This window comes from Squalius cephalus, assembly GCF_949319135.1.
Source record: "Squalius cephalus genome assembly, chromosome: 2".
Taxonomy (NCBI): domain Eukaryota; kingdom Metazoa; phylum Chordata; class Actinopteri; order Cypriniformes; family Leuciscidae; genus Squalius; species Squalius cephalus.
In genome coordinates, this window is record NC_137123.1 from 27,164,605 (window position 1) to 27,192,568 (window position 27,964).

A 27,964-nucleotide genomic window follows, 5' to 3' on the forward strand; every position below is an offset into this window, starting at 1 on the left:
TCGATTTCTTGATTGGCCCTTTGCTAATCTGTAAAATCCCTAGCATCTAAAAACACACATACACCACAATAGTAACAAGACATTAGATCTAAAAAAAAAAAGTAAAATTGTTGTTGTTATTTTTTATGTACATTTCCAGGGGCACACTATGTGCCACCCCACAGTTAGAGAACAACTGCTCTATTGCATTCTTCTGCTGTCTGGCTAAATGGGTAAGATATGAATGTGGTCACATTTGTGAAATGGACTAATAAATACACAACCATTTTGAATATTACATTTTATTTTTATGATTGATCTCTGTGGAGCATTAAACATGTTGAAGATAAAAGGTAATGAATCCAGCAGTGATCTAGTTTAGATTACATCAAAATTGCACTTTAATTGCACTCTAAACAGACGTGTCTATCAAATGGAAATCATGAGCCTTTTTTGAGATGCCGCATGGCTATAAAACAATACAAAAGCAAAATTGAGCAAAAACAAATAACATAACATCATTATACAACTTCCTCTAAATCCTCATTACAAACGAGAGATTGTAAGATAAGTTATTGAATTTACAGGTAAAATCACTTCAGTTTGTAGTATTTGTTTGGAATAACAGATAATACAAAATACACAAAATGTAGAGAATGTTCAAAAAACAAAGTAATAAAAAAAAAAAGCAATGGTTGTTTTGTCGCAGTAGCAACAAAGCTAATCACACACAGCATTTTCAAATGTTCAGTACTCAGACAAATTCAGTCAGACTATGCACACATTTTAGGTTAACCAAATCCCACATCAGATCCGATATGAGAAAACATTACTGTTAAGTGACTGAACTGTGTGATAACAATGGCATTTATTCAAAAGTTATAAATTAAATACCGATGATTTTCTGTACAGGCATCTTTCCTTTTAATTTAGGAAAAATAACCAGTTTTTACAATCTTCCCTCAGATCCGACCAGAGATGTGACGACTGCAATAATGTATAATGTAGAGGCATAATCTTTAACATATACATTGTAGTGCAAAGAAATATCAAAACAGACCACGTACATATTGGCACTAATATGCTGCAAGAGAAAAATGTGACCTTTCTTTGATTCGTTGAGTTTACACTGTATGCATGCAATCACTAGCAAACATATCAGGACCTTTTCTTTTCTCACTTCTCCTCTCACATACATTTATATCCTCACCGCTACTCAGTAACATGTTTTTCCCAAATCCGCCTCTGTTAAGCTAGTTCTGGGTTTTAATAAGAATACTTTGACTATGTTGACAAACAAAATTGTAATTTGTTCGTACACACTGATTGAAGGACTCCTGAGTACAGCGGCCATTCCTTATGCCAACAAACAACATTACTGTATTGCAGAGCAACTCAGATAATCTGTGTAGACCTTTTAAGGCAAACACTTTTTTTTTTCTTAATATTGCAGTGGTTCTTGTTCTGTTATTACTAGTGTTTTAATTAAGTGCTCACCTTTTTTTCCAGAGGGAAAAGTTCACCCTAACAATGAGCTGAGACCCTCCCGATCAGTCAGTAACTGAGAATCCCAAACAAAACCTCACAGGCCCACAGGTGGGTAATCTCTCCTTCAGACCTCAATTCACACATGAATAGAAAAATATGCTCCACCGTACAATTACATGATTGATTAAAAAACTTGTCATAGGAAAACAACAAACTAAAATGGAAACAATATTTTCTCATTCATTAGTCAGGACATTTTATTTTATACAATCTTTAAAAAGCCTTTACAAAAACAGTATCTGAAGAAGGAGGCAGTCCATTTAGGCATACAAATTAATATTGTTTTTCCCTTTTGGGGTGACTTCTGATCACTTTAATGTTTGTGGTGCTCTCAGATGAACTCATTGGTCAAATGTTTAGAAGTAAAATAAATCCTAAATCAATCTCGTTCATGTGGGTCATGATGAAAATCTTTTTTAGGTAACTGTTCACTTCATATTTGGTGCTCTTTCAGGCTGTGTTCACACTTGTAGTTCAGTTCGCTTAGTTCGTTTGGTCCAGAATTGCCGTAAATTTGCTAGAGTGCCTTCTGTGTGAACGCAAACACGTCCCGGGATTGAAGCTGGGATGGGGACCTAGTAACATTGCTGGGATCAGTCCTGGAACAAAAGCCAGGACCAATGCCGTAACTTTTGTTGCTCTTAGAAGAAAGTTTGTGTTCGTCATCAACAAAAAAAGAACAAAAAGATGTGTGCAAACTAGAATGAAGCAGAGACCCAGGAGCTCCTTACTATCTGCGCTGAAGCTGAGATCGTTCGCCAGCTTTGTGGAACGGTACGCGATGCGTTAGTGTACGACCGAATCCGGAAAAAAATGCTCGAGCGCGGTTTCTCGAGATCAAAAGCGTAGATCATTATTAAACTTAAGACGCTGCGTAAAAAATCCACCAAGTGGACTACAATGGAAAGACAATGGAAAGAGCGGTAGCGGAAGATTAGACTGGCCTTTCTACAACGCATCCTGACGTCACGTGTCTTTACGGGATGTGTGTGAACGCACTCACAGATTCCGGAAAATCACTGGCAGTGTGAATGAACCGAAATCAAACGATCCCGGGACAAATCCCGGTACACATCCCGGTACACATTATCCGTGTATTTTCAGGAATCTCTGTGTGAAAGGGGCTTTATTCAAATGAACTGCACTAACAGAGCAACCAGGGTTCGTTTTAATCAAGCCAAACTTGCCAAGTGTGAACACACCCAATAATGTAAGTTACGATATCCGTGTTCACTGGAAAAAGCCACACTCTGCCTACTCTCTAATGTCCCTTTTGATTCAAGAGAGTTTGAGCTTTCTTCATGTCTAGGGAAATTTTAGTCTTGGTTAAAATGCAGGGATATAAACTCCTTGGAAGTTTTTTTTCGCCCTATGCTGCCAGTGGCAATAGACATTAATACTAGTGTGATATGTCCCTAATCTAAAACATTAAAAAGGAAACTTTCTGAAAAAACTATATCTCTGTATAGAAAGCGAGGCTATAGCTTGAAGTTGTATCTCTGGACAGAAAGTGACACTTTAAGCTTGAAATGCATTCCAATTAAAGACAGAACAATACCATTACCATGACATTACTGTAAAGGAACAATTTAGATAATTTCTGGCAAATTACTAAACCCTTGTTGGTAGTATTTACTCAACCCACATCTACTCTAAACCTATTGTTGATTACAGCTGCAGCAACAGCATGAAATCTCTGAACATATTTAGACAATCTGAAAAAGAGAGAAATAAAAATAAAAAATGGCAACAATCAGTTTCAGAGTATGGAAAGAGAAGAAAAACAATGTTGAGGATTCAATGACACAGTACAGCTGATTTTATTTCAATTAGCATTACCACAAATTTTGATAAGATAAAATATTAAAATTCATGAGTATAAACAGTAATGCATGACAAGACGAAAAAGTCTCAATATTTGTAAGATTTTATTTTTATGTATAAACACTGTACATAAATTACTTTCTCTGCGACTAATATTGTACGGATAAGTGGAATTTTTTTAATTAAAAAAAAATCCATAAAGATATTCTAACATCTCTTGTCAAAGTACCGGTCAGTTATGAGATATATATTTATATATTTTGTTCTGTCAGTTTCCACTCTATTCACCACTTGGGTTGGTTCAGGAATGAGATTGTACACTCAGATTTGATTATATGAACCACAACTGTGTCCCTTAACAAAATCAAAGCAGAAGAGAAACGATCAACTAGCTCACAGTCTGAAACCTCAGTCCTCACTAGTTGACAAAATTTTGCTGAAAACAAGGATGCCCAGGACAGTTTGAACCACTGAATTAGTCACTGTCTTGCGAAAAAAGACATTATATTAGTTCATCTGGGTGCAGTGGTCTTTGCATGTAAACACATTTGCTTTTTTTTCCTCCATTTTATCACTGACCATGTCACCTTTAAGGTTTTATATAAAAAAGCAAAAAAAAAAAAAAGACAAAAAAAAATCATAACTGAGTTTTTTTTTTCTTGGGTTGCTCTCTTAGAGAGTCCATTATCCATTCAATGCAATAATGTGGACAAATATGTAGAATGGGGGTGTGGTTCAGTCAATGAGAGGAAGTGCCTCAAGTTTCTTTTTTGTATAATTGCAAGTGTGTGTGTGGCACTTAGGCACAACTCCTCACTTCTCTGACATAACCCCTTTCCCTTAAGTCTCTGGGATAGGAGTTCTGGGAGTGTGTACACAGGAGAGAGGAGCTTGGGGAGAAGAGGGGCAGTAGTCTGTTGAACAGCCTGTGCTGTGCAGACTGTTACCTTTTCCCAATCTCGCTCTGCCTCAGGAACTGGATATTGTTGGCACTGTCGGCCAGTTCAGGGTACTGCTCCACTGATAGTACATAGTAGCCGTCATAACCCAGCACCTTCCCAGAGCTGAGCAACTGCCTCTTCTCCCCCTCTGTCCAAAGACGCACTCCCTCCTCCCCGTCACGCACACGCTGCTGCTCCCGCGCCCATGCACTTGACAGTGCTCTTTGGCGGGCCTGCTCTAAGACACGTGCCTTCTCCTCGTCCAGTGTCATGCCATAGCGCACATGCAGAGCCAATGCGCCATACTGCAACTCCACATCTGCAAAGCGACGTGTCCGCCCATTGACCACGGTCGTGGACTGTGACACTGTTACGTTGACTCCGTTCTCTAGACTCTTGCGACCGCTAGTGAGTCGCAGGGCGCCCAGGTCACTCTCGGGCAGGCTGGTCTTTATAAAGTAGTGCGTGTCGCGGCCTTCCACTGTGAAGTGCAGGTCCTCTAGATAGAAGGCATTGTTGAGGACAGTGGCCACTTTAATGCAGTCCTCATTTGCTATGTTCAGTGCGTTAGTGGCCACCTGGCCTTTACTGGTAATGGCAAGCATCACACCTTTACCAATGAGGGATTTGACTGTGGCGAACCACAGCCAAGGTTTTTCACGGCTTGAACGTCGTCGGCTTAACTGGATCTCTGGCATCCTCTCAAAAGATAGGAAAGCCTTGGCCTGCCTCATAACCTCCTGCTGGACCCCTGAGATGGACTAAAGTTGGCAGAAAAAGACAAAACATTATTACATTATTACAAACAAATTATTTTTCTTGAGAATGAGTTTGAACTTGAATGATACAAATGAAATGACTTTTGTTTTTTATCGTGATCTTTTAAACTAAAATAGCAAATTTTAAAAAGATCCAGCCAAGTAGTTTATGTAGGACAGAGAAAGTCAAACATATTCATAAGATTCATAAGGGAAAAATGCATTAGATGGCATACCGGTAGGTCATCCCATAGTTGACTCTTCCTCATTTCCAGTGAGGGTTGGGTGAGGTCAAATTTAGGGATGGGAAATCCTGGGATGACATTATGCAGATGAAAGCCAAATGTCACAAGCCAGATGTTGACATCTATAAAATAAAGAACAGACATTGTAAAAAAAAACAAAAAACCAACCCTAATCAATTAAACTAATTAAAATCATGGTTGCACAAACAAAACACCAATACAGCATGCCAGAAGGGCCCTCTCTTACCTGTAACATACTCCTTGACTTCATGCACCTTGCTGATGGGATTATTATTGCGGAACATGTACAAGTTGAAGGGAGCTGGGTCTTTACCCACCCTGGTCCAGGTGCTAATATCTGGGGTGGTCCAACGGCCTGCTTGAATGTCATAGTCTCGCTCTCCAAAGTGCAGCAATCTTGTTAAAGGGTCATATAGGCCACCATGGAATCCAATAACCAACTGGAAGTCAGGGTTAGAGTCAAAGTAGATCTCTCCATAAGCAGTATATTGCACCTGCTTGAGGAGAAGCCCATTGCTGCTGAATACTGCAAGTGGTGTTCCTGTGTTGTCACAAGCGATGTAAAACTCCTCACCACTGCTGATCTCCATGGCAAACAGATGGCCTTGTAGGTCATAGTAGAGCGAGGTAATTTCAGAGCTTGAGTGGTTGTACACATGGGTGATGCGTGTTGGGTAGTTGAAGTCTGCATAAAAGAACTGAAGGTGCTGGCCCAGGCTATTACGAGAGGCCAGGCGTCTTCCTAGCCCATCATAGCGGTACTGGATGGTCCAGCCACTGGCTTTACTATGCACCCGAACCAAGAGCCCTTTGGAGTTGTACTCAAAGATCTCTGCACCCCTTTGCCGCAGAAAGCCATCTTCATCCATACGATACTGCACATCGCCCAGCCGTGTGATGCGGTCCCGTAGGTCATAGCGGAGGGGAGTGAGTCGTGCACTGTTGCCAGGGTTCAGCAGGTGTAAGTTGCCATTCAGGTCATAATTATACCGCCACATCATTTTTTCATTTAGGTAGACTGTCTGCAGCTGCCCATCCACATCATACTCATAGCCATATTTGGTGGTGTTGGCGAAAGGGCCAATCTTTATTTCCCTTTTGGTGACACGGCCCATGTTGTCATACTGGATGGTGATCCAGTACATGAGGGAGCGGAAGATCTCGTACTGGATCTCCTTGATGCGGCCATGTACGTCAAAGTGCTTTGTATAGGTCATTACAGCGGTTGATATAATCTGATTAATATCATAATAGATTACTCCAAATTTCCCAAACTGCTCTACCTTGCCAGAGATGTCGTCAAACTGATAAAGGTCTATAGGAAGAGGGGTCTCGTTGATGACTCCTTGCATGCTGGTGACTCGGAAGCTATTGTCATAGGTGTAGTCAAAGCGGGCATTAACCATGCCATCCTCACTGAAGCGGAATATCTGCCGGTCCACCAGAGGACCTATCTGTCGATATCTGATAGAACAAATGAAACCCTCACTCTGAAGGTTGACAGTTTTCAGCACACCTGCTGTCTCATCATAGGTGAAGCTGACCCGTGTGCTGTCGTATAAGATCTCGGACAACTTGTTCTGTCTCCGGTACTTATAGAGGACACGCCGGCCAGTGCCCAGGTGTGCCACCCGCAAGAGCTGGCCATCCTCACTGTAGTCCACCGTAACTGAGGCATTACTTTCAGGTGGATTGTAGATGTTGCGGTAGTAACCAACAGAGCGGATAGTTTGCATGGTGTGACGGGCCACACTTGGCATGGTGATGGCAGAGAGTCGATCCTGCAGATCGTAATCAAAAATGTACTGCCGCTGGCTGTGTAATAGCAGCACCATGGACTGTAAATCAAAAGGTGGGAGAGAGGAGAAATTAACCTAAACAATTACTCTTTCATGCTTTTCTTACATGCTATTAAAATACAAATCGTGTGTAAAAGCAGGTATTAACGCTCCATTTAGTGATTAGTTCTTTGCCTAATTGAGTTCTCCTTGACCCTCAAGCTTCTAAATGCAGGTCTGTTGCTGCATAAATATGAGGCTTTAGCCTCATGATGTGCCCATACTTATCTCAATAAGGTGGGTTGAAAACGGTTTTCGTGCTCTGAATATTGTGGAACTGGGGCATCAATAAAAAAGGGTTTTAAAATGCATCTGTATGCTAAGCTGGAAGCTTGAGGTAAACAAACAAGTCAGCAAGTTGTCTGAGTTATGAATGATGGAGGCCTCATGTTTATTCTGTGCCTGTTTTGGGTCTTGTTGGACAATGTGAGAGGTGAGTTGAAGCAAAGGATGATAAATAAGTGTTTCATGCTGTGGGGCTTAAGTACAGACATCCCCAGACCCTTTCGTTGAATGGATCTGAGACTGTGGCATTCAGAGCTACCGCATCACTCCACTTATATTCATGTCTTGCTTGGTAAAATAAGCACACTGACTGACGTCTGCAGATTTTGAGGGATATCCTTAGAGGCCTCTCCACCTTGGGGAATTGCTACAGGAGGTATCTACCTTTGAGAAGCCTTCACCTTGTCAACCATACTTGGACAGACATTATTCTAGTTCCCTAGGCACTGCTGGTGGCGTATGTTTGATATCCTCTCACTGGTCACGCTACCTGCGCATGTGGCAGGCGACGGAAAGACAGACTATCCATGCATATTTAATCTACACATTTGCACACCATGGTTTTTCTTGCCACAAAACTTTTGTGGTTGTGGCTGAGTGCTCTCTTAAGGGAAACTCACTTTTTATCTAACTGAAACTCTGTAAAAAATATTTCATTATAATTAAATGTCCAGAAACAAAAGTGTACAGCATACAACAGCAAAAAAGCTGGGATGTCCTTCAAGTTTGAAGGGTTGGGGTACAAGTTATTCTTTTCATATCACTCTTTGTCTCTATCTTTATGGTATCATTAGGCTTAGCTCAAACCACAGGTTTTCCCTGCAGTCTCATTTTAAGACTGTAACTTTGTCTATAAAAGACTTTACAAAGCAAATTTCCTCTCAACAAACATCCACAACATCCAGTTTCTCTCCCTTTCTGTACACACCAGTTTCTGAAGTCTATAAACCACCCACATAAATTTCTGACTCTTAGATAACTAGGGGTCTTTGTTAGGGGTGCAACGGATCGCAGTTGATCCATGATCCGTACAGACCAGGCCCCACGGTTCGGCATGCATGTGATTTGTGGATTAACTGCTAAGTTTAACCATCATAGAATGGCAAGACAAAACACGTCCAAATGATTACATTTAAGTTACAAAGTTATAAAGCAAAGTTAACCCCCCCCCCCCCCCCCATATATATATATACTTTTTTTTTTGCTGATCTGAAAAATGATCCGACCCGTTGCTCAAAAACCTTAAATGATCCGAATCGTGAGTTTTGTGATCCGTTTCCCCACTAGTCATTGTAGTATAGCTATTTTTCTGGACCAACAAACTTCATGTTTGTACTGCTGACACAGTGAAAATAGTGTGCTTCAGGAAAACCACTTCAAAGGGAGTAACCATCCGGAAATCTCAGTTATGATGGCGGATTGTGGACACCTTGAACTCAAAGAAACAGTTCAACCAGAAATTAAGTTTTCTGTCATTATTTACTTGCTCACATTTTGTTCCAACCCAGTATTCTTATGTGAAACACATAATTATTATGCAGATTGTCCAGGGTGATTTTCCAGAGACGGTTTAAACTTCCTTGCAAAATAACCTTTCTAGCATAAATAATACACAATCTAGCAAATCTTCTGGTATAAGAGGCCTAGCTACTGTTTAAAAAATTCACAATTCTCACCTTGTCCAAATAGGTGTAACTCCAGGTTTTGCCATCAGCAAAGGTTCTGGAGACTATGCGTCCCTGGCTGTCGTATTCTACCCTCTCAATTGTGGGTCCTCTCTGGAGGCTTGTGACCTGGCCAGTGTTGGAATAGGTGAGGTTGACAGACATAAGCTTACTGCTGGGCACCCACAGTGTAGGATGACCAGAGGCATCATACACGATCTTCAGAAGGAACTTTCGATGGTCATCATATATTTTCTCTGAGCGCAGTGAGCGGTCATAGTCCACAGACAGCAGGTTTCTACCGTTGACCTTTATGGTAAGAAAACAGAATATTTTACTGATTAGAACATTCATTGCTAACAACAGATACAGTATTTTTGTGTGGAGTTGGTTACCCTAATTTCAGAGACATATATTGCTTTGAGGACAGAATAGAACATAAAAATTTCATACATATTGGTCATCTACACATTTTTGATGTGACACTCTTTCTCTTTCTCTCTCTCTCTCTCAATTACAATTACAATTCAGCTGCTCTTCATAACTCTTCTTCATTACAAAAACAATATATATAGAAAAAATAATAGAGAATTTAGAAGAGAAATAGATAGTTTGGTTCACTGACAGAAGCTGATGAATAGACAAAAGCTTTTCTTAAGCCATTATCTGATATGTGTCTGTGGGTTGCATTATGTCAGAATTAGTTTAAATAACAATGTGGATATGAGGGTTGTTTCAATTAATATTAAAGATGAAGCCTCTTGTTTCAGTGTTTGCAGAAATACTAATGCATATTTTAAAATGCCAATAATTTAGCACTCTCACATCAGTCATGCCAAAAACAGCATTATGAAGAGTATTGTACAGACATAATGCATTATTCTGACTACGCCAGTAAACACATCTAATATATATGACTACTGACAAAGAGCTTTCATTTTTACATACCCTGAGTTTCCTGCCGAACACTACAACCTTGCCCCTGTTCTGTTCTTTTCTGAAGCGCCACTCCACCAAGTTCTGTCCATTTTCTCCAGGCAGCGTCATGTTTCTTCTGGCCACTGTTGGGTTGGATGCGCCTGCAAGAATATGAGGCTCGGTCTGGAAGTGAGAGTCCATTCCATTGGCGTAGATGACCCTCATAGAGTTATCATAGCCCACCTGGTAGCTGTTTCTTAGTTGATCTATGAAGAGGAAAACAGTGAAATGAGTGGGGGAAAAAGCCGGAGAAGATAGGTTATAAAGGATTATGTTAAGACTGTTAATTCAGGCAGGATCACCACCTTGATTTTTATTCTCAAGTCCCATCATATTTAGTTAAGGAGGTTAGAAAAGGATTTGTAAAAAGAAAACCCCATGACACATTAACTACATTGGTTTGTGCTGTGGTTGCACTTTAACATATAAATACATAATCTTCTTTAATCTAACTAAATTCATTTTAATATAATGACTTTTCCCAAATTGGCATTAAGTCACCCTATTGCTGCCTGTTACTTCTCCCTATAAAGCAGATGTGTGTAATTTCTGCATCACCAAACAAAATTGCAAAAATAACTTTTCAAACAGGTTTCCCAATCTGCAACTTAAACTCAGGTCACTGGTTAAGACAGTTTGGGATGTTTTGATTATTTGTCTTTGCATATTAAGCTGGGCTAAGGTTTTTAAAAGTATTTTAACATTAAAATAATTCAGCTTTAAACTGTGCTATGCAGATGTATTATTTCAGAACCCAGCTGTCCAGTTTTCATTCCCTGTGGTGCTGTGATTATAGTGAAACTATAAATTACCATCTGACAATTTTAGCTCTAATGAATGAGTAATGAGTGTTTGGTCATTAATATTGATTTAACCTGTGAGTTACAGCTTGATTAGCAGTGTGGAACATTTCCAAGGCTTAAAGCAACAGGTCAGTTTAAAGCACCATCAGGGCATTGTTAATAATAATACAGCAGAGATATGGCGCACCTTGAACTAAAGTGTAAAATGAGTCAATGGAGGAGAGGTTGGTGGTGATGCTGACATCGTCGTCTCGTCCTGAGGTCTCAATGTCCACTGTTAGGGCTCTGTCCATCTCTCCAATCAGACTGGTGATAATCCCGGTGGGGAATGTCACGTTGGTCAGGCGTCCTTCACTATCATAGCTGAAAATCAAAAATGCCATTACAGCACCTTTTGCAGTTGGACCTCACTTATGTGTGGTCAGCAGTTCTAATGATGGAATGACATTAATCAGATTAGTGTGCATGTACGGTTTAGAGTCAGTCTTGTTTGGGCCTTGTTTATATGTATGCTATGTATATGTGTGTCCACAAACATAATAAAAACTTGACTCATTGAAGTCATAATCATTAAGGTCTGTCAATGCCTGCAATGTCTTTGTGGTTATTGCAGGGTAGGTGCACAGACACTGAGTCCAACATGTTTGCCAGAAGGACCTACCCCAGACTGGCATTATGCAAAACCTTTTGGTACACCACCAGCCGGAAAATGTCATTCAAATTCATTTAGCATTTTCACCATGCTCTAAATAGCATGTGGTGAAATTAAATGGTAGGTTTTGTAACTACATGCTGCATTTTTGAAGACTTAGAAAAGCATTATTAAACCCTACAGCAGGAATGTGCACTACAACATCAATGTATCCAAAATGTCAAGGCTGACAAAACTGCACATCTTAAAATAATCTTTAAAAGGTAAAAACTCAAACTTCTTTACTTTAAAAAAAAAAAAAAAATTAGTATGTATATGCATATATCTGAGACCACACTGAATATCTTAATTTAAAATCTAATAATAATAAAAAAGAGATGAGCTGTGCTGTAATGTAAAGGAATTAGTAGAAGCACTCACTCATAAAATGTGGTCCAGCCAATTTGGATGCTTTTGGTGGCTAGCAGGCCGCTGTTTCCATGGTAGGTGAAGAGCACTAGTTCCTGCCCCTGTGCTGTGAGGGTCTTAAGCCCTCCATTTGTACCAATTGTCAGCCAAATGACCTGGTTGTCAGGGGCAACAATGCGCACTGGCATTCGATTGGGGTCACGACGAACCCGGAGTGTATTTCCACTGCTATCTGTTACAGCGGTAACATCATCCTCATTGCTATAGCTAAAGTTGTACTTATAGTCACCAGTGACTAAGCTCATAGTAAACTGATGTGTTCCATTGGAGTCAAACACGTAAAGTTCTTGCGAGGCAGGTGATGCAACTTCAAAAAGACCCGAAGAGCCTTGCGGAGGTCGATTGTGACGTATGGCACGGATTCTAATGTTTCCCAGGTCAGCTACGTAGAGCGTTCCATCAGGAGAGACCACCAGAGAGGAAGGAGCATTTAGCCTTGCGTCTTTGGCATACCCATCGCCCGTCTGGTAACAGTCACAGTTAGCGTCGTTCTTGCAGTCACAGTCGGATGGTGCTCCTGCCAAGTGAGAAATCTCGCCATCCGTGCTAACTTGTCTGATGCGGTTGATCTTCTTTTCATCCGTCTCAGAAATATAGAGCACACCGCTGTATGACAAAGCAATGGCTGTTGCACCTTCCAGAGTGGTCTGGATGGCACGCTTTCCCATGGTGTACTCGATGCCTGGCACCTGGCAATGCATAGGTCTGCCTGCCACAATGCGCACCTGCCTGTTCTCGGTTATCTGTAGTACAACGTTGTTGTCCAGCACATAGATAGAGTTGTCCATAGGGTTGATGGCCAGGTCTGTAGGCCACTCTAAACGCACCTGGAGAAAGGACAGATCAAACAAACAGCTTACAAAAACTTGCATGCATATACACACATACACAGACACATAATTACATCTACCGCCTGCTCTCTCACTCTGTGCACAGTTGATGTTTGGGTCTGACACTGATGAAGAAGGATCTGTTACTTTGGAAGCTTAATACATTGGGTGCCTCTAGTTCATTCGATTTGCCTGTCGCTGGGTCATTTATTTTGCAATGGGATGCAATTCCTCAGCGCCTACAGGGAACAACTGTCTGGCAAACAAAAGCACAACCAGAACAACATTGTCCACATGGATGACTGGAATACCTCCACTGCTTCAACAAGGCTGTTAAAGAAGGTTTGCAAGGACAGTCTTTTTTGGATGTCTATTAATAAAATAAAATCCTTCACCACCCCACACTTTCTCTCAGACATACAGAGAAAAGTGCAAGTATTCTTTCCTTGATTATACATTGTCTTGTCTGTCTGAATTATCTGGATTCAATATTTCTTGAATACAGTCTCGACAACTTCAATAACGCTGCCAAGTGCCAGTGGGGAAAAGTTATGCAACTGCATAATCTATAACTCACTCTTGTGAAGATAAGCTGACAATGTAATTTTCAGTCTGTTCCTAAAGCTGATGAACACTAATGGAGACTTATTCTCAATGAAATCAACTTATATGGCATGATTGGGACTTTCTTTAACCAGAAAGTCTTCAATGTCTTCAACCAAGAGCACCACATTAAAGCGTAATGATTCTGAACTACAGCAGCTCCTGTGGATAAAAGCTTTCTCTGCTCAGCCATGGCCCGTCTGTGATTCCACCTTCTACATAATGCATGAACTTAAGAACAGATTTTACTTAGGGCAAACGGATTTTACTTGGGTGCGCCACAACATGCCACCTAAAATGTTTCATCAACCCTCAGGTCACCACCTGATATGCAAAAGGACAACTTGGTAGCCTTAGAGTACTTTTTATGCTCTGGGGACAAACTTGATGACTGAACATTTTAAACCCAAATTTAACTGAAGATTTCCTTGAAGAGTTTTTTGAGTTATTTTCTGCTGTCCCTATTGGCCTAACTGATGTAGGTGACAGTTGTGTAGGTTGAGCTGTATATATCCTTAATGATGCACATCGATGACTTGCTACAGCAAACGTTTGGGTAATTGTGAGGCTGACACCAACTGTCTGGGTCTGTCCATACTTCACTGAGCTTCACTGAGCTTGGACCCAAGGGTATGTTAGACAACCGCCTTATGTCTCGTCCCCAACCTCCATCACTTAGACAGAGACAAATGGGATTGGTGGGGAGACCAGAAAAAAAATAAAGTAAGGGGAGAAAGGATTCTGCCAAAGATTGTGAATACATTTCAAAGTTTACTAAACACTGCATATCACCCCATTTCAAGCAAAAGGCCCTCTTGATAATAAAGTTGCAGGTAAAATGGAGTCTCACTCCTACACCCACAATAGATATTACCAAATTACACAATTACCAAAGAACACAATTTCTTGTTTGTTGGGTTGGCTGATATGGTAGTCTTGGACTGCTTAGACTCAACGACATTAATGTAGCATCACATACAATTTCAGCTATTGTCATTGCAGACATAATCTATTTACAGCCAGCAATGATTCATTTATTCCAGAATGTGCCCTATCAGAGTGGGGTACTGAGATAAAACTAATAGTAGTCAGCTGATCATGTGATCCCAACATGGAGATCACATGTTGAGAAAAACTGCTCCATGTAAAATAAAACAGCTTTTATTAGGCTACTGATTTGACTGCAGTCTTAAACTCATAGGAGTGTTCATCATATTAATCATATTTTTCAAATGTACTATTTATTCTTTTGTAGAAAACTTTTTTTAATGAGGAAAAAAACTACCGATTGGACCCGTCAATGATGTTTTCCACAGACTCACTAATCTAAGCTGATTAGATGGAAAGCAGCCATGGGGGGGAGCTCCAGGTCTTCAAGAAAGTTCCTCTGGTTTTTGTTTGGGTGGAGGCTGCTACAGAGGGCTGACCTCAGGCTTTTGGTTTGTCTTGAGGTCAGTGGATGGATAGAAGGTCATAGTGCAGTTTACTATAAGTGGTTGGCTAGATAAAAATATTAATTAAGACTTATAATTTAAAAGTCTGCAAGCTCTAAAACTCTCTGTTACGGTCCTTTAAATAATAAGCTATTATTTACAGGGTTTCAGATAATACAAATGTTTAATTATTATAAACAAATAGTAAATAAATACAAAATAATATAAAAATGTATCAAGGACAACATGAAAAACAATTCTGCCTTCCAGTTCAAATGAGGCAACAGTTTCAGTTGCTTCCAGCCTGTTTTTATCTTTGAAACAAGGTCAGTCATTCTAACACCATTTCAGTGATAAAGCAAGAGGATCAGGTTAAAAAGGCTATATCTTTGTACTGAGAATCACAGATCGCATTCTGAAATAAATCGAAGTTTGACCTTTCTGCCCTTTAATATTTTGTTTTAGCCCAGTGGCATAACTGGACTGAATTCAACTCTATAAACCATACAACACTCAGGTTAGCAGTATTGCAGCTTTTCTTTTGTTGCAGCAATAAATGGACAAATTCATATTTAAGATTCAAGAGCACAAAGCAGTGATGTAGAGCAGGTGAGTATGGATATATACCTGTCCGATATGCATGCTGGTATCACAGGTCAGAGGGCGAGCAGATGTAAGGTCATTAGACCCCAGCAGTGTTGAGATGATGCCATTCCGGTCTACTTTCCGGATCATGGTACCATCCACAAAATAGATGAACCCGTTCTTATCCACAGCAATGCCTACATAGAGAGGGGGAGGGGCAGATGTGAAATCTGCAAATAGATACACACACTGCACCTGCAAACAGGCGAAACACGACTGGTACACATGTCACGCTTGCCCCTGTGGTTTCCAGGTCACTGAAGACGCGGCGCTTGGTGAATTATTCACAATGAGCTTTTGGGTGGTGAATTATTCCTGAGCTAAGAGTGATGTTGAGAGCAAGTAATATGCAGGAAGATATGTTTTTTTTTAATCTAGTCAGAGCTAAAGGAACTGAACCCTCTGGCGTTCTGATTGAGTGAGTATCATAGGCCTCACTAGTTCTCTCAGAGAAATGTGCTTAATGGCTGGATGTTGCTGTGTTGATAACTTCAAATGAAACCAGTATTATTGTATTAGTAAAATATATTTTTTTGTATTATTTGTGCATGTGTTTGTGTGAGAGAGAGAACAGAAGTGTGTCATGTTTAGCTATAGTAGTCCATAATGATTTACAGGTGTTCAGTCTCTTTACCTTTGGGTCCCAGCAGTAGCGCCTCGGTGGCCTTGCCTCCATCCCCACATCGAGCCTCGTCAAATGGCAGACACTGTTCTCCGGTCCCTGCCACAACCTCTGCATTCTGCAACAGCTCTTTGGTTCCTGTTAGGGCTTTAGGCCTGAAGATTCGTCGTGAGTTGGTGTCCGAAACATACAGCTGACCTGTCATCGGGTCTGTTGCTAGGTAGTACCTATGTGCAGGATTGTTGCTATTGGGACAAAAGTAAAAATTTCATAATTACAAGAATGTCAGTATAGTTAACCTACATAAAAAAAAAAAAAAAAAAAATATATATATATATATATATATATATATATATATATATATACACATATACATATAAACAAACAGATACAATAACACAATTGAATGGATAAATTTGAGACAGAATAAGAGGAAGTTCATTTTATAAGTTTGAGGTATGGAATGGATAACTGAACAGGTTGGCATGAAAAAGTTAAAAACAATTCTTTCTGTTTTAGTAGATGTCTCATGTCCGTAAACCACTATGGTAATAATCCTAAAATTACAAATACAAAGTTAAGTTCTAAGTTGTTGAAGGCCTACAGATGTATAGAAACGTGATCACTGATCTTAGGCTTTTGTGTTTTATTGTTGAAGTGAATGTACTTGTTTGGCCCGGCTTGCTAGAGGGGAAAGTAGTTGAGCACTCTGTCAGAGTGAACCTAATGCGTTATGACTGGAAATCACTATCGTCTGACACAACCATAATGATGCCCACCAAACTGTCACATCCTTTCAATCATTTGCACTTCCCATCCACACTCCTATGACAAAGGAAAAAGCCAGCGAGCTACATGAAGTGATGTATCTGTTGAAGAAAATCAACAACTTGTCGCAGTGTTTCAATTAGAAGCGACTAAGGACTAAGAATAGCGCAGACACCTTGCAAGAGGGTTGGCTTTGGGGCAGGCAAACAGATGCTGGCTGCTGTAGTTGAAATCTCTGCTGTGTACAGTAACTTTTATTTATATTTTTAGATAACCTCACTTACTGATCTAAAATCAAATTTACAAAGTGGTATTGGGCTCCATGTTTGAGCTGATCCATGGTCATTTTTTGGTTATCAGATATTTTGCTCTGTTCCAAAACCTAGTGAGCTCAGCTGCTTATGGAGGTATGATTTTAAGGCACCATAGGCATGCTCCCATTGTGAAGGATCTTCAACCCTGCTCTTAGGGACCCACTTTCCCACAAAGTTTAGCTCCAACCCTAATCAAACACAACTGAACCAGCTAATCAAGCTCCTCAGCATTGCTTGAAAATCAAAGGCAGGTGTGCTGAAGCAGGTTGGAAATAAACTTTGCAGGACAGTGGGTCTCCAGAAGCAGGGTTGAAGACCTCTGACCTAAGGTATCTCATTTTAGTGGTGTTTGGAAGGCAGCAAAGAAACTCATTATGTTTTGGAACAGAGCTAAAGTGTGTTTACAGTAGGGCTGTCAAAGTACCAGTACTTCAGTATCAAGTTGAGATTAAACGTAACGTACCAGTCTTTCTGTAGTAACGGCAGTATCGAGTACCGTGACAATCGGACTGATTCTGAAACTGCAATGTCAAACAGATCCGTGCATTAAGGCTATGGACCCTATTTTAATGATCTGAAACGCAAGTATCAAACGCAAAACGCAAGTAACTTTGTGGGTGGATCTCCAAATCTAAAATGGGTTGGTCTGAAGTAGCTACATTACTCATAGGTGTGGTTTGGGCGTAACGTGAAATAAACCAATCAGAGTGTCATCTCACATTCCCTTTAAGAGCAGGCGCGCTTTTCCATGGCGGATTGCTATTATAACGGGGGATTTGCCAGGCGCACGCCAGGAGCGGTTCACAGCCGAGGAGACCGACATTCTCGTCAGGGCTGTAAAAGACAGAGAAGTGACATTTATGGGGATGGGAGAAAGCCACCTAAATTAGCTTAGGTTAAACAGGCGTATAATAATTTGGGTAAATGTGTAAGCTAGATTTATGCCTATTTTTTCACATCTTCATGGACACCACAATGATTTCCCTCATGTGGAACATTTTTCCTTGTAATTATGTATGGTTTGCAAAAATGGCAACTGCTGCGTCTGTGTAGATGAGAGAAGCAAAGTGTATGCGCGTTGTGCACACGCTACATTATGGCCAAGCATGCGCCCTTAAAACGCGCCACTGACTTTAGACTAGGTTTTTCTTGGTCTGTGGTGGAATTGTTTTCTGGAACTGCAAAATAGCACCAGGGAACGTTTGCGCTGGAACACGCCGCCTCTTTTCGCTGAACCGCCCCCGGGAGCGCAAGTTCATTCCCTAATTTACCGAAGTGCGTCTGTGGAGGGAAAAGTCCACTGTGCGTCGGGTGCAAAATAGGAATGATACATGCGTCGGTGTACAAAGTCAATTGCGCTGGGTGCAAGATAGGGCCCTTAAAGTGTAAGTGCAATAGTGCCACTTATTGTGTTACCTGTAATGTGTTTAATTTGTTTTTCATTTTATCACTAACTTTTCATTTGATTTTTTAAATGCAATTTTTACTTAACTGAACAATTTGATGGCTAATGTTTTTATGTATTATTTACTTATCATTATTAATAGCATTAAAGATGATCTAATTTCATTTATTTAATATATTTAATTTTCAAATTAAACCGTGAAATTTGACTAGTATTGGTACCGACTACTGAAATATTTGTACCATGTCATCAACCCTATTTTACAGAAAAGCTACAGTAGATTTGTACAGCTTTCACATGTGCTAATTACACTGTTTACAGTTTGAATCAGCATGCACCAGCAACTCAGGACTAAGGGCTAAAAAGGTCTCCGGGTTATGTTAGTTATTGTTGCTATGTGGCATAGACGCCACATTGCACTTACAGTAAATATGGATCAAACAGACTAAAAATAATATACCATTTTGCTGTGCCAAATGGAAACAAATGTGAGTTCTGGGAGTGAAGCAGGGAAGGTAGAGGCTTAGAGACGGCTTGGTTTAAGGGCACTGAGGCTTGGGGTCAGTAATCTCCTAAGTTTATGAGGCTCTGTGGAGCATTAGGCTATATGGGCGTGACATAATGACACATACAGATGAGCCGAGACATCTAGGACAAGAGGAAGTCGAAGGCTAGCCATTAGATGGCTTGTAATGTTCACCAGCCATAAACAGTGCTTGTGAATAAATAACTCTTAGCACTTATTAATTCAGAGTCATTAATGCTTAATGTGTCGTTTTTGTTTCTCAGAAGCATTGAGAAATGTTGGTGAAAAGATGGATTTGTCTAAAAATATCCCCTGTTAACTGAACTATTTTGCCCACACACTATGTAACCATATAGTGAAGTTGGCCACTAATTCCATTTTAAATGATTTGGTAGGAGACAGAGAGGAACGGTTAGCATGTCCATGGGATTCCTAAATTTATCCCTGGTTGCAAATTTATTCAACAGGCTCTAATGGCTTTGGCTCGCCCACTTCAAATTACTCGCATTTATTTCCATTCATGAGCTCCATACGTCTGCGATTAAATCCTACAGAGGTTTCAAACAGAACTTAATGTAGGATATCAACATCTACAGCACTCTGTACATCGTCCCTCAACTGGAACTATTCAAACATCTGTGGGATGATGAGGGTCTATTTGCAGTGTTTATCAGGAACTTCTGCTTGTACAGGGTGGAGACATTTGGAGCTGAAGTACTGGAGACCTGTCAAGAGAGGTTTATGTTCTGAATCCTTCCTTAGAAAACAGGTCTACACCAGTGTCAGCTAAAATGGACGTCTGTGTATTTTACTTAAACCTTTTCTGGCCAGAGAATCAAAAGATGAAAAAAAAAACAAAAAAAACAAACAAAAACATTGCTTTCTAAACTACATGAGGTATCCTTTGACTTTCTGGTATATGCAATATGCCACATTAAAAGAAAATGTTTTACTTGAGTTCTACATAAATGCCTCAGCTAAGCTTCCCTTATATCCACAAAGTGAAGAAAGAGGTTTCACAGAGCAAGAAAAAACGGTTGAAAGGAATTTTTCATTGTTTTGGGGATTAGTAATGTTGATTTATAAACCACTGACAAACTAAGATTGTGTTTGAAGAAAAATTATAGCCATTATGTTGAATTATACTAACCATTTTGTCAGGAATTCAGATCTGTTGTCAAAACCTGTACAGTAGTGTTTTCAATGGAACCACACCATTTCTGCACTATCAACAGAGACATCTGAAGTCTGAGACCACATTGACAATCTGAGATACAAAATGTGATTTAATCCTGGAATTAAAGATTGATTGAAAAATGTTTTCAATTAAAATTTTACTTCAAGCATCCTGTATGTGCAATGGATCACATGATTATCAGGTTTCACACAAACTTGTGGAAATCATGCATGTTGATAATATAATTTGTAATTAAAAAACATTACTAGTGGTCTGAGGCTTTCAGACCTCACTTTACTAAAGATTTGGGCAATGAGCTTTAAAGCAAATGAAGTGAGTTAAATAATACCAAGAAAATCAAAAACTTTAAGAATGATCTCAAAATGTCATTGGTACTCCATAAACATCTGAGGCAGATGACACACATTTACATTACTTCTGATGACATGCAACAACAATCACTTAAAAATAAATAAATAGACTGCACCAGAATGGAAGGAGCAGTGCATTAATGAGATGGCTTACCTATGTCTGAAATCTTTATTTCTTAGGATAGCAGAGGAAAAAAGAACAAGCAAGAGAGATAAGAAAGGGGAGAGAGTGTAAAACAGCAGAAGCACATAAATCTTGTTAAGAAAGAGAAAAAAACAGGTGTGCATATATTAATCACATGGACAGGAAATAACGCAGTGAGATGGGCTGTTAACTGTACTTTGTCTGGTTTCTTAAACAGAGTTGGATATGTGAATATTCCACCTGGGAACTGAAGAACAGTATGAGCTCACAGCACATGCTGAGGTTAACTGGCCCATAATAGCAAATTGATTGTGTCCCAGACAATGAAAAGCAATTCCTTAAACATCGCCTTTAGCCGCACAGAAGCCACGCTGTGAATATGTCACACAGAGGACCACCATTTCATTTTCTACATCCATGTGTTTAAGTGCTTTAATGAAGGAATTTAATTTACAGGAGCAGCAGACACACAAAGATGATACTGAAACCTGTTAAGTGCTGGGCCATTTATAGAGAACTCGTGTGAGTGCACATATGAGACATTTTTGTGTGGGTATCAAGTTGGGGGCAGATGGAATGAAAGGAAGATGATAAGATAAGGTTAAAAATACAGTAAGTGTCAATGACAGAAAGACACAGGCATGGAAAACATGAGATGGAAAACGAGAGGTGGCTAAAAGGACGAGACAGACGATTTAAGGGGAAAGAGAAAGGAATAAGAGATAAGGAAAGAAAGGAGATAAGAGGTAGCGGTCATGTATCACCGCAATGGCTAAATGAGGTGCTGCAGGAGAGCAGAGAGTGACATGGAGGGCCCTCTAGGCCCCGCCGAGTGTGAGGGAAGAATTTATGATCATTTCAGCGAGAGTCTATAAAAGACCCGAGACACGGATCTGATTTCATATAGAGGAACCCTGAGAGCACTTTGAAAGAATATCTACGCGTCTCTGTGTGGATGTGTGAGCCCACTCTAGATCTAAGGAAAGGAAATGACAGGTCTTGAGGTTTGAAAGAAGAGGGCACATATGTTCACCTCATGGTTGTAATGTATCAGTTCTGCACCTCTGCACTTCATGGTGTTTTGATTATTCACACACTGTGATCACAGTCAGGAGAGAATACAGTTTGAATATCTGAGATAGTTTAGATTATTAAATTAATATAGGCATGCTGCACTCATATATGTTAAATTAAACCACAATTTCTTTCTTTTTTTTTAAAATGGACACTGAACAATCAAAACCATTCTTTCTATTACAGAGGTGGCACATTTGACAGTGCTTTTTGGTGATACGTTCCTGTTAAAGGGAAAATCTGACATCATTTACTAACCCTCATGTCACTCCAAAAACGTTGGCCTTTTTTCTTTTTTTTTTCTTCCGAGGAACACAAAAGGAGTTCTTTTTTTCCAGGCTGCTCTTTTCTATACAATGAAAGTGACTGGAGACTGGGGCTGTTGAGCTTCTGACAGCCCAGGTAATCATTCACTTTGATTGACTGGAGAAGAGCATCCAGGACATACAAAAATAACTCCTTTAGGGTTCCACAAAAAAAAAAAAGTTTAGATTAGCTTAAATTAACATTTTATTAATAAAAATGCATTTTATGATATTCAGAGGACCAGCAGAAGTGTTGTAACTTTTGGCTAAACTGCTGTAAAATAATTGAATGATGAGATTTGAGTTTTTGAATGCCAGCTGAAACTGAAATGAAACTCAACCACAATAAATTTTGGTGGCAAATAAATATCCTATAATCAACAAAATACAACTACATTTCAATAAAAAATAAACATACTTGTTGAAATGATAATCTTTACTGCCATATAATAATAATCTCAGTGATTACTCTCTTTGAAGAAACAAAAAACTTAGTTTAGTTGGGTTGGCAGAAAAACTCTGAGAGATAAACACTGTTATTTCTCTGAGCTCAGTAAATAAACAGGCACACACACAGACACACAGCCTTTGATGTGGGCTGGACGAGCTCAATAGAAGGCTTGTGTTGGATCATAAAAAAGTGAGGTATGGGAATATGTATTTCTTCTCGTCTTAGGGGGGGGCGGGGCGAGAGCACTGGTAATGAGTCACCCTTTACAGACGAGAACTCCGTCACTGTCAGCACGTTCTTTTCAGACCACGAGCCTTTTACTGGGCTGAGTGCCCCATTTTACAGTCTAACAACATAAAATATTCATATCATTAGCACAAAGGCTACAACAGACTGTATTTTATACCTCTTTTAATTTCCTTTCATTCCTCTTTTACTAGCTTGCGTTTCTTACCTCAGCTCCATAACACTGGTAACGTTTCCTGAGGGAAAGATGCGTCTGATGTAGTTGAAGTCACCGACAAACAGGCTGCCATCAGATCCACAGGCGAGGGCCACTGGAGCCAGCAGTTTGTTGCCATCAGCCTGGCCATTACAGCTGGGGCAGGAGATACTGCGCCTGCGCCCATTACCCATTATGGTGCTGATCACTGGAGGCTGCTGGGAGACGAAGACGTTCTCACCGTTGCCTTTGTACAGGATGCCTGCAGGACAGGAAGAGAGGGTTGTGTGGGTGAGCTACTCAACAGCATGTCATAATATAGCTGATTTTGGAAAGATGGAGAAGCTAAATTAAAAATTCATATCATGATCTAATGAATATCCATAGCTGTGATTTTTATAATGTAACATTAATCCAGTACTCTAATCTGATTGGGTAAACAAGTTCACAGTTTGTATCACTCTGCCTGTCTGTGTTTGCAGCATTCCAGACAGCCAATATATATCTGTGTATATATAATATACACAGACATGTATATATATATATATATACACAGACATCATAGTGTGTACACCTGACATATGCTTTGCTCACGGGCAGACATGTGATAGTTCATGGAAAACTCCTTTCAGTTATCAGCCTGACTTTTTAACAACTAGACCAACCTAAACCAATCATAAAGTAATCAAAGCAAAAGACAAAAAAATCTGTAAAAATGTAATCAGCTATACCCATTTAGTAAATGAGAAGAGAGTTTATCTATGCAATATCTCATTACTGCTATAAATCCCATGCACATCAAGAGATCTGTGTAGTTTATTCAATATTCTACCTCTTTATCCATACCTTTGGCTAAATAGGATATTATTATTTTTTTAATCATTTTAATTATATAAATTAGGCAGAAATAAACTAGGAAACATATCAAACTAACATTACGAACAATTAGGAAAAAATAACTGCTTCTTATCTTACGTATTAGCATTTCTTAAACAGTAATTAATTTTTGCTTTTGAATATTTTATTCTCAGATAATTTGCACCTTAATGTAATGTTATCAAAGGGTGTTGCCGTTTTCAGACTGGTTCACAAAACGGTCTGCTTTATAGTAACGTAGCATACTGATAATTCTACTGTTAATATATTCAGCAGCGAGAAAAAGGGAAATCTGGCAGCAGTTCAGAATCGATAAACAGCCCAAACACATGCTGCTTGGTTATATGGCACAGGCAACTTAAGAGAATCAATTAATCAAATCACATGATGAAATGACTGTTGGGTGCATCACAGTAAGTTATCTTTATATTTTTAATATGTCTTTTTGTTTTTGTTCCCTAGTATAATCAAAATGAAAAACTAATACTGACCTGATTCCCACTGTTAAAACGATTTCCTGACTGTCACTAAACTGTGTGTGAACAAGTTATTATTCATAGCAACTAAAGTTTTTTCCAGTTTTTCTATTTATGACTGCACCACTTCAATTCTGAATCCAGGTAATACACCGTGGTTAATCTTATAGCCAAAGCAATTTTGAATTTGCGTGCTTGTAAGTTTTTATATTTGGGGGAAAAGCATACATGAATGTGTTTCTGATAGTCTCGCTGTATATTTGTATGTGTGCATGTTAAACACAGTGTGGAAATGCCACAGGGTGTGAGTTTGGGCTGTGTGATGAGTTTTGTTGGCCCTAGGTTTGGATTTGATCCTCGATGTTGTCCTTTAATATTCTCCCTCAGGATATATTTTAATGGTGCACTAATAGCAACATCCGATCGACCCTATGCTAAACCCCACCACTGCTGGTCGTTTCCCGTTACCTTGATCCTCAGACAGCAGCATAATTAGAACTTCTTTTATTTTATGAGAGGCAGGAATTGTATACAAATACCAGATAACGTGTGAATAGGTAAACAAAAATAACCAATGTTAGTAACACTAAATAATAAAGTTAAATTAAGAGAAAACATGCCCTAAAACTATCCTACAACTGTAGAAGCCCTGGGCAATCTGCAAAAGTACCCCTCCCACTTTTAATAAATCTGCAGCTATTGTCAATAAGAAATTTATAAGATATCGAATATCTACCTGCTTTCATGGTGGAAAAAAACCTCATTACATTTTAACAACTAGTTTTTGAAATGTAAAGTGTGTTGAAAGAGCATGTTGCTTCAGCATGTTTTCTCCATTCATTTGAGCAGGTCAATACTGCATACATGTAATACAGCACTACAGTAATACAGTTTATTAAGCAAACATAAACCAGGGCATCCTTAAATACTAGATTAACTACCCCACACAAAACTCAAACTATCTGGCCTGACACTTATGAAAGCCCAGAAATAAGGAATATGTGATTTTAAATGTTAAAAGGAAAAAGTAAATATTCTATACTCCCAGTGTCAGGTAGAGTTTATATTTACATTTATATTCTTAGAAGAAGCACACACATCACATTTAATGGCAAGAACCAGCAAAGAGAGCTGAGGATACATGACACCTGCTAAGCCAAGCCTCACAATTTCATACAGAATGCTGAATTTAATGGGGTTGCTGGCTCTCAGTTCCCATAGAGAAAGCAAACAAGACCGAGAGAGAGGGAAAGGAGATGGAGGGCATCAGGGAAAGACAAGCGATTCGTAGACGGAGCAGAAATAACATGTGCCACCACAAACCGCTGTCATCCACTGTGAGTGCTCAAATTAGAGTCCACCACAAGTCTCCTGTCAACTGTGAACTCCACTAACTTCCTACTGCCTTCTCAGCACAACCCCTCCCACACAGAGAGGGATAAATTTTGTTCCCAAAAGTAGCTGCGACACTACCTACATCCGAACCGTCATAGAACCTCAAAAGTGTCAGATTTGGAGTGTGCTACATAACTTGCTTGCCACACAAATAGCACTATGCACAGGAGAGACCTGACTCAATTGATTCCATTACAGTTAATTACACTGAAAAATTATCATCAATACTTTTCAGTAGTGAAGGAAATAATGTTTATTTATAATGAATATTTCCCTCACCTCGTCCACCATCTTGGGAGAGTCTGTGATGCCTTAAAATGCTGCCTCTGTAGTAAGTACACTGTTTTGGAACAGAGCAAAAGTGTGTTTCCAAAAACTTGGAGAATGTGAGCATCTGTTCATTCTTCGCAAATGCGTGTGTGTGTGTGTTAAAGATACTGGACAGAACCAGAGAGATTCGAGAGAGAGAGAGGAAGTGTTCTTACGCACGTCGAGTCAAAGTGTGCAGGTGAACTCAAAGTGTCCAAGTCAATATAATGTTTTCTAAAAGCGCCCTTGCGATCACAGTTAGCTGCTTATTGGGAATTGCTTTGAAAACAGCAGGGTGTTCGAGACTGGGGTGGGGGGGGTCTTCAAAGCTGCACTTCAAAGGATGACTTCATGCTGTGCTCGCTAAATTATTCACATCGGGCAACGTGCTGGAATTCTGCATCTAGCTCCTCTGTGCGCTAATTATGAGTGAGATCAATGACGCCATCTTAAGCCCCCTCTCGGGTGTGCTTGGGCACCGGTCCACACAGCAGCCGCATCGCGGTCTAAACGTCCCCATAAATCTCAATATACCTCCTCCTCTGATCAACCACCCACCATCGATTAAGCCATTGAGCGAGGGATTGGCCGGAAGAGTGAGAGGGATGGAGGTTCGTAGATGGAGGGCTAAACTACATTTAGGCTACTCTGTAGCGATCCTCCGCTAACAAAGACAAATTGGACAAAGGAGGCTCGTTGGCCCTGGGAGAGACCCACACGACCTTGACTTCAAACCGACCTTCTCTGAGGGAGGTCGCTCCAGATACACACACAGACACGTGTATACAAAAAAACACATTTTCAATGGCTAATCGGAGCCATGCGCATGAGTCGCTCCTTCACGCAAATTACTCGTGGTTGCATTACAGTAATGAAACCCACACCGCACCTGTTTGATCTGCCGAACAAGGGCTTGTGAATAATAGTGCAAGCGGATATACATACACCCACACGCACAACAATGAATGTCTTCAATTACACACACAATACACAAGTTATGACGGCCCCAAATTGAGAACGGCTCACAATGTGGGGCGTGCTGGACTATTTATTCAGGCATGCAGAGAGACAGCCCTCATCTCATAATGATTGTGTGTACATGTTCCTTTGATATGTGTGATGTGTGTTTATATATAAATCCGACAGAGGGGGACAGGTCATGAGTGGAAAGCAGTGATTTGCCAATAAAAGGCTGTATTGGAGTTTATAGCTGCTGTGTTTATGCTGGGTCAGAAACTGGATGAGATTACAGAGCTAGAGCTGTAGTCTACTCAATTTTCTTCCATTTACGCCTCACAAACCATCCGTCACTGCCTCCTTTTCTTCCTCTCAGCGTTCCATTTCATGTCTCGCTTCTACTCCACTTCTTTTGTCTCAACAACTCTCCTTCAATCTCTCTGTCTTCAGACAATGCTTCGTTTTTTGCCTCTTTTGTAAGAATCTGGTAACACTGCAAATATATGTGAGATATATTTAAACAAGAATCGTATTATACTGAAAACTTTGCTGCATTAAATAAAAAAGTCCTATATGTATTGTTTTCTTTTGATTCCAAGCCTATGGTATTTTGAGGCAATACATCATTTCTCAAAGGATTTGTTTATCTGCACAGTCATGGTCACTGTGTCAGCTAATTTGGAAAATAAATTCTGTATGGAAAAGCAGCAATAAATCTTTGCAGAGCCACGTGAAGCGTGTGGGTGTGTGTGCAGAGAGAGTACGATTAGTGGTCATCGAGTATTACCAAAATCAATTTAATTTAATCATTTCGCCTCTCCCTGTGTGTTCATTTC

At 39.9% G+C, this 27,964-nt stretch overlaps 1 protein-coding gene across 7 annotated transcripts in view; it reads right to left on the bottom strand.

Annotated features, from left to right (window-relative positions):
• Nucleotides 1-274: 274 nt before the first annotated feature.
• The window catches only part of tenm3 (teneurin transmembrane protein 3), a 275,552-nt gene continuing 247,862 nt past the window's right edge, over nucleotides 275-27,964 (bottom strand). For 6 of the 7 annotated variants that reach the window (XM_079853356.1, XM_079853352.1, XM_079853351.1 and 3 more), the window contains 11 exons: nucleotides 23,128-23,377; nucleotides 20,853-20,873; nucleotides 16,150-16,382; nucleotides 15,498-15,652; nucleotides 11,957-12,831; nucleotides 11,072-11,247; nucleotides 10,052-10,287; nucleotides 9,116-9,412; nucleotides 5,543-7,154; nucleotides 5,287-5,417; nucleotides 275-5,053 (listed from right to left, as the gene is read on the bottom strand). In XM_079853356.1, coding sequence (XP_079709482.1) covers nucleotides 4,295-5,053; nucleotides 5,287-5,417; nucleotides 5,543-7,154; nucleotides 9,116-9,412; nucleotides 10,052-10,287; nucleotides 11,072-11,247; nucleotides 11,957-12,831; nucleotides 15,498-15,652; nucleotides 16,150-16,382; nucleotides 20,853-20,873; nucleotides 23,128-23,377 — 4,745 coding nt within the window. In that variant the 3' untranslated portion in view covers nucleotides 275-4,294. The remainder of the gene's footprint in view (nucleotides 5,054-5,286; nucleotides 5,418-5,542; nucleotides 7,155-9,115; nucleotides 9,413-10,051; nucleotides 10,288-11,071; nucleotides 11,248-11,956; nucleotides 12,832-15,497; nucleotides 15,653-16,149; nucleotides 16,383-20,852; nucleotides 20,874-23,127; nucleotides 23,378-27,964) is intronic. The other variant, XM_079853357.1, reaches the window with a different exon arrangement.